This window comes from Melampsora larici-populina (genome assembly GCF_000204055.1).
Source record: "Melampsora larici-populina 98AG31 unplaced genomic scaffold MELLAscaffold_8, whole genome shotgun sequence".
NCBI classification, from domain to species: domain Eukaryota; kingdom Fungi; phylum Basidiomycota; class Pucciniomycetes; order Pucciniales; family Melampsoraceae; genus Melampsora; species Melampsora laricis-populina.
This window is the reverse complement of record NW_006768772.1, coordinates 1,796,071-1,806,596: the sequence shown is the minus strand read 5'-3', so window position 1 is coordinate 1,806,596 and position 10,526 is coordinate 1,796,071. Positions and strand designations below refer to the sequence as shown.

At 41.7% G+C, this 10,526-nt stretch overlaps 1 protein-coding gene across 1 annotated transcript; it reads right to left on the bottom strand.

Moving 5' to 3' along the window:
• Window positions 1–7,887: 7,887 nt before the first annotated feature.
• On the bottom strand, window positions 7,888–8,474 carry MELLADRAFT_61200 (uncharacterized protein; the record flags this gene model as incomplete). Its single annotated transcript, XM_007407157.1, has 2 exons — window positions 7,888–7,964; window positions 7,988–8,474. The coding sequence occupies 2 exons, from the start codon at window positions 8,472–8,474 to the stop codon at window positions 7,888–7,890; spliced, it is 564 nt and encodes a 187-aa protein (XP_007407219.1).
• Between the last annotated feature and the right edge of the window lie 2,052 nt (window positions 8,475–10,526).

The window sequence follows — 10,526 nt, the reverse complement described above, 5'->3', positions numbered from 1 at the left end:
CTCGCACTGACTCAAACCACCTTCCTACATAATTTGCATTTGTAGGATAGGCCTGGTTGGTCGACAGGCTAGAGAACATTTACAATGTTAGCGGTAATAAAAAGTTGATTAATAGAAAAAGGCTGTTGCTATTTGCAGCCCACATGAAATCCATGTAGGCGCTGTCCAAATTACGCCTACACGGTTGTTTTCCGCCAAAAAGCGCCTACATTTATGATGTAGGCGCTTTGTCCTTTTTCAAATGACGCCTACAGGCTGAAAAACCAATGTAGGCGTCATTTGTGTATGCCTACATTCTAAAGATAAGATGTAGGCGCTATTTTCAAGCGCCTACATTCTAAAAATAAAATGTAGGCACTTTTTTTGAGCGCCTACATTGTTTTGCCATGTAGGCGCTTAAGTTAGTTATAAGGGTCTTTTACATGTGTGAATACAAATCTATAAGGGTGCTGGTATTAATATATAAGGGTGTTGGTATTAAATTATAAGGGTGGTGAGGTTAATTATAAGGATGGTGAGATTAATTATAAGGGTGGTGAGATTAATTATAAGGGTGGTGAGATTAATTATAAGGGTGTTGGTATTAAATGATAAGGGTATTAAATGTAAGAGTGCGCATTTGATTATAAAATTATAAGGGTCTTATAATTAATTATAAGGGTGTTGGTATTAAATTATAAGGGTGATGGTATTAAATTATAAGGGTGTTGGTATTAACATATGTAGGCGCACAAAAATTACGCCTACAGTAAAAAAAAAATGTAGGCGCATTTTTGTGACGCCTACACAATGTAGGTGCTTCAAATTTACGCCTACATTTTATTTTTAGAATGTCGGCATACACAAATGACGCCTACATTGGTTTCTCAGCCTGTAGGCGTCGTTTGAAAAAGGAAAAAGCACCTACATCATAAATGTAGGCACTTTTTTGTGGGGAACCTCCATGTAGGCACTGTTTTGGCAGCACATACATGGATTTTGTGTGGGCTGCAAATAGCAAGGGCCTAGAAAAATTGAATCAAACTCACATTGTTACCAGCATGTGTAGGTGGATCGAAGTAATCGTATGGACAATTGTATTTGTCAGGGACCGCATGGTTCCTTTTCCTTTTCCTGAGCTGTAAGTTATCTTCATCGGAATCTTGAGCCAAGTCCACTTTGGGCGGACCAATTACTATCTGTAGATAGTAGATTGGTGGGTGACAAATCAGCAATTGAACCGAAGTAACAAATCAAAAAGAAAAAATAATATTCACATTGGCTGATGCATTGCTTCTTTGAGCTCTTGGATGACTTAGAACATGATTATTGGTTCCAGCATCTGATACAGAAACTGAGCGGCCTCAATGGGTACCTGCTGTATGCTAAAAATCATCAAAGAAGTAAAAAATGTAATGAAGCTTGAATTAGTATGAGATTGAAGGATGGGTATGAGAAGAGAAAGGATCACTTACCATTGATGTTTGACGTGATAATGTCTTTGATTGTCCGCGAGATAATGGACAAGGTGCCTCATCAACACCTGGTAAAGACACTGATTGCTTTTGTTGTCAAGGAACGTGCACATCCCGCCCTGAGGCTGTAGCCTAAAATTCAAAATGAAGTCAAAATGATAATGAAGCATGAAGTAGACTTAGTAGTAGATTGTTGGATGGAAATGAGAAGAGGTAGAAATGCTTACAATTGATGTCTGACGTGAGATTGTATTCGATTGTCCGCGAGTTACTTCACGAGGTGCCTGATCAACACCTGGTAGATACGCTGATTGCTCACGTTGTCAATGAGCGTGCGTGTCCCTCACGTCTTGGATCACTTCAAAGGTACCACACCAAGAGTCAGACAAAGGTATAATCATACCTGGTAATTGTCTAACTGGAGTAACTATCCAAGAAGATCAGCCAGGAGCTTGATCACCATTATCGGTCTCATATCCTGAAGCAACAAAGGTTTCAAGAGTTGGTTGTTTAGTTAAGCTAGGCATGATTTGATTTAAAGATGATCAATTTGAAAGTACAATGATTTTAAAGATGATCAATTCAAAAGGACAATGATTTTAAGTGATTGGAAATTGGATAGTGATTGGAAATTGGACCGAGAGGTTCAAAAAACAAGCAATGAAATATCAGTCAAACATTATCGATTTGATAGTCTGTGCAAGAGAAAAGAAAAGAGAGATGAGTGACCTACCTTTGTAGTAATTCCAGGTATCGATACCCTATGTCCGTGCGTGGAGAGACAAGGATGTCTCCCAGTGGCACCATAACCAGATTCAAAAAAGATCTGTAGTTGTTGAATAAGAAGGTGAAATTGGAGATGATCTTTGATACAGATGGCTTGAGGTGATATTGGATTTGAGGCTGATCAAATCCAAATGGTGCCATTGGAAACGTGGGTGAGATGTGTACCTTTGATCAAAGGTTGAAAGTAGCGTAACCAATACGGTGGCTGAATTTAGTGGCTGTCAGCCCTGGGTACATATGTATGTACCCAAAGACTAACTTGTAACATAGATAACCACCTTTAGACAACTAATTACATGTACATAAACCTTACAAAACATATGTAACTTGTAATAAATTATATATACATCCTAATTACATATACATATACATGTAAAATAATATGTAACATGTAATAAAAATATCAATTACACCTCATAACTCAGTGTCAAGAGTTAAAAAAGTTATATTACATATTACACATAACATGTATATGTAATTAAGCATTATCAGTAATAATCTTAAATAATAATGATAATCAAACCCTAACCCAAAGTAGGGATGTAAACAAATCTCACCACAGTTAGGTTTGGAGAGGAGAGTATATAAACCCCTCCTCTCTCAGCCTTGAGAGATTGCTCCCCAAGCTTTATTACACACTACTTTTAAGAACAACTTAAAGTTCTACTGAAGTAACATCAAGAGTCTTATAAATATAAGACTAGTGATATCTTCATTACTTTAATCTGTTCCCTGATTAAAAGTAAGTAATACTCTTCACCTTTCTCTGGATCCTCTACTTCCCCCAAGTAGAACTCTCATAGGTTGGTGACCATATAACAACCCAAGGTTGGTGACCATAGAGCCACCCAGGTTGGTGACCATAAGAACAACCCAGGGTTAGTGACCATAGAACAACTAGTCTAGTGAACTTCATCCCACTCTTTAATCTGTCACTTGAAGATTCAAGGAAAGATTAGGATCCACGCTTCACCATTTATAATCTTATTTCAGTATCTTCCCTTCCTCATCCCTTTCCTTTGTTTATAATTCTTGTAACTACTTTTATATCTGAAATATAATCATAAGGATCCCACTAAATGTAGCCCGGTATCCGATATCCGACGCCCCAAAACGGGTCGGACCCGGGGCTACAAATATATTTGTAGCCCCCTCGGAAAAAAAAGGGCACATAAAGAGGGCTGCGAGGGCATACAAAACGGGCTGCACGCTGCGTTTAAATTTTTATCTTTAGGTTGTTATTGCACCAGTTTGAAGGGGCCCATGTAATTATTCTGTAGTCCTTCAAGTTTTTCTCAAAAACTTGTTCTTGACCCATGAAAATGAGATTAGTTTTGGTCGGATCGCACAGGAGAGTATGGGCATACATAAACACATACATTGGCATACATCGGCATAGGCAGGCATAGGGTAAGGGTAAGTACAAAGTCTGAGAAGGCATACATGAGGATAAGACGTCACATTACAAAGTAAAAATCAACCAACCAATGATTTTAAAGAAAGTGATGAAACAAAATAAAAGAGCTTAAACGAAAGAGAGTGATGAAACAACATGATAATATTTTAAAGAGAGTACAATGAAAAGAAGAAGAAAACAACCTAAACTCGGTTTACCCACAAATCGAATTGGATTTGATATTTCACAATCCACTGTGGAATTTTGCTTGCACTGATTGTGTCGGAAAGCCAGTCGCCGTAGGTTCCTGGGAAGGGGACTGATTGAATACCGACACCGAGGCTGACAAAATGAATACTATTAACAAAGGCAAGGATGATTGGACTGTTGTTGTTAGGAGGGGTGCGATACGGAAAAAAAGAGTAGCAATTGCTTTCAAGGGGATCTAGAATTATAACTGGACGATCGTAGGCACTCGCAATGACATATCCTAGATAGGGCATGCGCAGCCAGTATTCGTCACCGCATGAAGGCCCCTGGGGTTCGAGTCGAACCATCAGGTCTTCAATCACTTCTGCGGCATAAGACTTGGTTTGCCTTGTCTTCCTTCCATTATCTCGAAGTGTCATACCTGGAGCAGTAGAGAGTAACTGCTCATGTGCATCGCGAAATGACAAAAGTTCTTCACGTAGTCGATGGCGAACTGAAACGTAAGAGTCCTTTTTGTGGAGGTTGAGTGCTGCGGCAATGGCGTAATAGCCACAATTGCCATATGGAGGAGGATCGAAAACTGAGTTGATGTAAGGAACAACAAATGCAGGTAGTTGATTCAATATCTTCTGTTCATCAGGAGATCCGAGTTTACTCTTTTGTAGGTGAGTAGAACCAGAAGCAGATGAGGCTGCAGGGCGTGATTTGGTGTTACTTTGTTTGGATTTCGTCTTGTTTGTTTGATCGGATACCGGTTCAATGATCACAAAATCATCATCTGGAATGATTGGGAAGACTGCTGCACCAAAAGTTCGACTAGATTCCAGAGTTGCTCGTACAACAGGATCATGTCGATCCTTGTTTAAATCGTGGCCAATCAAACACAAAGCCAATTCGGGAATTAACACTTGTCGGATCAAGCGATCCGGGGTCAGAGGGGATGCCTTTCTTTTGTCAAGATGATTGATGGATGATTTATCTTTGATGAAGATAAACTCAAGTGTTCGGACGATAATTTCGAAACCTCGATAACCATAACTGAGAAGAAACAAAAGGCATGGTATCAGGAAAAGTAAATGGTCAAGCTAGAAAAGATGGAAAGCTCACTATCCAGGTAGCTCAATGTCAAAGTCCTCCAATTGGCCTGCTGTTGCACGACCCTTCTTCTTTGCCTCTTCAAGGAAATCAGACGGTTCTGATTTATTGATTATGTTGTTGAGAATGGGCAAATAGGTCCTGATGCGACTAAGAAGTGTGACAAACAATCCGACATATAAGCAAACAAATAGAAAATATTAGAACAGTAATCATACTTACTTTTCTAATGCAGTAAAATCGATTTCAGTGGGCCAACCTTGGTTCACTCCATGAGGTATGGTCACACATTCGTCTTGATGCATCTTGCAGAACTCTCCTGTCTGAGGCCACTGTCGCTCAAGAATACAATCAGTGAATGAAAACAAATAGTAAATAAAATCATCACTCACTTTAACATTTGGTATCGCGAGCAGGGTAGCCATCAAGGCAGTAAGCTTGGTGGATGGTTCAGCTGGGAGTGGATCGTCGCAAAAGGGGACATAAATCGTGGTCTTTCTCTGATTCTTCGCAAGATTCATTTGAATCATTGTCTGATTTGCCACAGAAGTCATATTCATCTTCATGTTCTTCCTCACTTTCGGAGTCGACATCAGAAGCTTGATCAATTTTCTTTTCAGCCGCTGCAAGATCGATGGAGTTGTCAATTTCGATATCTTCCATTTCGATATCTTCGAGAAACAATGCTGAGCCGGTAGTTCCAGATCCTGATGCCAATGGAATTTCGGGGACATAGTTGGGGCCGGTACCTGTTGCTTGTTCTGCAGCTTCCTTGGCAATACGGCGTTTACACGTGGTGATACGGTGACCACCTTCAGAGCAATAGCTGCATTTGTTCACACGAGGCTTTTTGTTGGTTTCAGCGATTTCAAAATCTGATTTCCATCTGGCCTCATCAGAAGTGGGACGACCACGTTTCAACTGGTTGGCTCGAGGTCGTCCTCGAGGGTTTGTGTTGACTTCTGCATTCAAGATTGGAACAAGTGAATATTGGTGAGTTTCGAGAAGTGACAATTCGCCAAACAGCTTGCGAAGGGTGTGTTCTGGCAAATCGACGATGTAATTGAACTTCAGACGAGCTGCTGCTTGAAGGCCTGAGTAGCTGTCTGGTGCAATATCCATTGAAAGCTTCCATTGTTCGTGGATAACATCTGGTGAAAGGAAGTCATGGTTATCTCGAGCAGTTGCAAGATCGTGTGAACACGGTAGGCCCCAAGCGCCCCGGAAAGTGCCAGAGCAAGGCTTTTCGAGGGAATTCGGCAGTAAATCGTATTGCAGCTTAATTTTTTTGAGCGCGAACTGTGAGACTAATCCATTCAAGTCCTTGAAGAATATGGGGAGTCCTTGAAGGGATTTCGTCTTCTCAATTCCCACAGACACCGATATTTCAATCATCTGATGCTCCTCGAACCGCTTGAAAGACTGGAAGCAGGTTAGAAAATCGTTATTTCGACCGTCAAGAAACCGTTTGGCTCTGAAGTGACTGCCTTCAGTTCGAGAAGTGGACGAATTCCCGAAGTGGGGAGTCTGAGAAGTGAATAATTTAACAAACTTGCTGGTTCGATTGAGCCATGTCCTTTCGAGGTAATCCAAGACGTTGTGAGCGGTGGCCATTTTGGTTACGGCCTCAAGATTGGCATCATGCTCAGATTGGGTCGGCGAGGCAACAAAGCAGTTCCAAAGTTTCAAAAAGATGGTCCATTCGTCCTCAGTAAATTTGTTCTTGCAGTGTTTGGCAATGTTCTGGTTGATATGCCAGATACACAATATGTGTACTGACTCGGGAAAAACCGTACCGATGGCATTGATTAAGGCCTGTTCTGCATCTGTAGCAAATGTTTTAGGTGTCTCAACGTTAAAGGCCTCGTCTTCATTCTGAAATATAATGTCTTTCAACTGATTCAAGGCCCATTGATAGTCAGATTCGGTCTCCTTGGTCATGAAGCACATGGCGACAGTGAAAGACTTGTGGGTGTTTGAAGTACCAACAATATGTAATAAGGGCATATTGAAGCGATTGGTCCGGTAAGTACAATCCATGGAGAGAACAGTAGGAAAACGTCGAGTGAGACTGATGGCGGTGGGGCTAGCGAAGAACAAGTTGTGAATGGTTCCGTTGTCAGCAGTCAAGGTTCGGTGAGCCCAATGACTTTTGGTGATTAAGTCAAACAGTCCTTGAATCGGTGTCCGACCATTTAACCAGTTGGACCTGAGTCGAGATCGTACATTATGGATATCGCGGACTAAAGGTTGAGAACCAGGTTCGACGTCAATGAGAGACCGAATCTGGAGTGGTCGAATTCCAGCAGAAGATAACAGGTCAATCTGATTGCGAACTTCAGGTTGAAATCGACGATAGATCGCTAAGTTGTGGGGTTGAGTGAAGGCCGGGTGATTATGTTCATGTTTATCTACTTTCTTGAGATCGTAAGTCACGATCCATCGGTCAACTGAAGAACGATAGTTGAGAGATACTTCAAATAAACATCCAGTCTTCTTTGAGGAAGTCGAGCGTTTTGTAGCAGTTGATTTGCCTCCATCACCTAACGAGCATCGAAGGTAGATCCTGATAGTGCCGTGGTGGTAGGGATCGGTCTTGTGGCTCTTGATAGCCAGTGCGTATCCTTGATGGCGAGCTACTGCATTGAGATACATAAGGCCATTGTCCTTCTCTACAAACCGCTTGCCGGCCTTTGGTGCTCCAAGCATGCGCACCGGTGGAACCCCTATTTGACACATAAGAGAAAAGATTGTAAGTAAGAGCATGACCATAAAAACAAAACAAATAACCCACCAATTGGAGGCCAATCAGCATCTCGCTCGTTTGGAATACCACCTTCGTCTGCTTCCAAGGCAGTCTCAATCAAAGTAAGAGCAGGAGGTGAAGTCGCATCAGGTGAAATAACGGAATTGGTGGTGGTTAGTGCAACAGCAGTAGGAATGGTTTCAGTCGAGGTTTGAGTCGAGGTTTGAACAACTTGAGGCAAAGTCGAAGCCTGAGTCAAAGGTACCGATGTCGAAGTCTGAGTAAAAGGTATTGATAAACCCTGAGGGGACTGAACGGTTTGAGTCGAAGGAACGGAAGAAAGTGTTTGAGGCGTGGTTTGAGTCAAATTGATGAAAGGTACAGGTACAGTTCGTGAAGAAACGGGTGGAGGATGAGGTTCGGTTTGAGTCAAATTGAAGAAAGGAGAAGACGTCGGAACGGGTTGAGAAACGGGTTGAGGAACAGTTTGAGTAAAATTCAAGAAAGGAGAAGAAGTCGGAACGGTTTGAGTCAAATTCATGAAGGGTGGTGTAGTATAGGCAGCCGCCTGCGCAGCTTGAAGGTAAGCTGCGAACAAGGCAGCTTGAGGGATGCCAGGGGGAGGAAACCAGTAATTAGGAGGATTGGGGTGGTTAAATAACAGATGTTGAGATTGAACGGTGGGTTGTGAGTTGGGATTAGGTTCACTATTCGCCGCATTCAGAGGATTGTACGGCTGTACAATTTCGCCCGAAGGCATCGGAACTGGTGGAATTTGGCCGGACATCGCTGTGATTACGTTGTATGGTTGTTTTAGTGAACAGTGGGGAAGGGCAAGGGGTGGGAACGCGCGGGAATAAAGGATGTATTAATGGAGTAAGTACTCAATGGAGTAAGTACGGTAGTGTGGGGTAGGTTGTGAAGTGTGGGGTAGGTTGTGAGATGTATGGTGTTTGGTGTGCTTGGATGCGAGGTTGAATGGTGGTGAATGGTTAAATAAGGTTTGATGATTACTAACGGGAAGAAGGAGTTTAAGCGCACAAAGAAAGAAAGGAAAAGGGAGAGGGAAGAGCAAGAAGAGAAAGGTCATATGTATACAAATGTTTGACTCAGGGCACAGGATTTCTGAGAGCTTCCTCTATTGCATGAAAAATCACAGCGCGCCCGTTTTTTTTGAAGTATTCGTAAGGACATTCGTAAAGGGGCTGTGGGATGAGACAGTGCCCACGTAAGTAGCCCCTGGTGAGCCCTTTAGGTCCGACACAGCCAAAATTTGGCTGTGTGCTATTGGGTTTTTCTCGGTACCCGCGTATAATGCCCCAAATGGGGCGGGCTACGGATATTTCCTAACCGGGCTAAATTTAGTGGGATCCAATCATAATTACTTGCATTATAAGACCCACCTTGCCCAATTAGTGAGCCTTGAGTACTCAAAAGAGTAACTCACCCTCACAGTGGCGGTAAAGATCCCGGGTCCAAAATGGCAGCGCATGGCGTAACTACCCGGGCCCTGGGGGTCCCGGGGAAGGAGACAACAGCGCCGGGCGCAGCGCCTTGCAGCGCTCGGCGCTGCTGTCTGCGCTGTGAGCCAGACTTGGTTATGTACCCACTTTCCCTGCAATTTTTCTGCAGATTCCTAAATTTGTATGGGTTTTGATGGAGTATGGCTTACAGCACAGATGGGTTATGTCAGAGAAGACTGTAATGGGATTTGCTCAATCATTATGGCATGCATGCAAGAACAAATCAAACATCCCAACACCCAATCCACAAGGGCCAAAAGCCGACTCAGATGATCCCTGATCTCTCAACCAATTTTGGGCCATGGATTACCTTAGCTAAGGAATCATTGCATCAAGTGCCATTGAGCAACATGGTCATCAAATTTACATTCAAAAATTGAGTGGGAAGCATTGCCTAGTAATCTGAACACTCCACAGATCATTGCAAACCAAAACAGGCTGAATAGTGGGGATGAAAAGTCCAATAAGAGAATGCATATGTAGCATATTGAATTATTTGTTGAGGATGATTGCTGGTTTAATCATAAACAAAAATCTCAAAACTCAATGTATTCTCCAGTCAACTTGATGACATTGATCATCACCTTCAATTTCTATATATAAGATGAATATGAAGCGATGGGAATCAAAAGGAAAAGTTGGTTTAGTGTGGTAAACAGCCTATGATGTCATGACTGTACATATCGTAAAAGAATGAAAAGTCCGACCCCTCAGTAAACATGACACATATTATTACAGACCAACTTATTCCCATTCCCATCTGTTAATAACCCGTTACCAACAACTAATTATTTTTCACCTTGGAGAAATACATTATCTTTGCAGTGTTATTGATTAATTTCTTATTTGAAGAGAAGTCGTTTGAGGATGATACTAGTTGAGTGGATGAACGGAGTAGCTTTATACATGTGAAAGCTTTTGAGACAGATAAGGAATACAATCATGTTTTGAACCAATTGAGTCTTCTGATTGATGATAACCAAGTTAAGTATTGAAATGTCAATCTTGTTGCTAATGATAGAATGAAGATTGATGATGATAAGCTGGTATTTGAGGTGATAAAGATTTATCATTGAAGTGATTAGATTGAAGTTCATTTGAATTTAAATTGGGTTTTCTGAGCTTAGCATTGCTAAGCTCAACATAAGGGGTGATAACGCATATGTCAAATGTTAATCAATACAAGTGAAATGTGAAAAATTAAAGCTACTAGGGAACATGAAGGCATGCCCGCCACAGTCTCACTGTCCCCAATGAGTTCAACTTAATAACACAAATTACTTAAAAATGTTCATTTGATAGAGTAAGTAGTATGT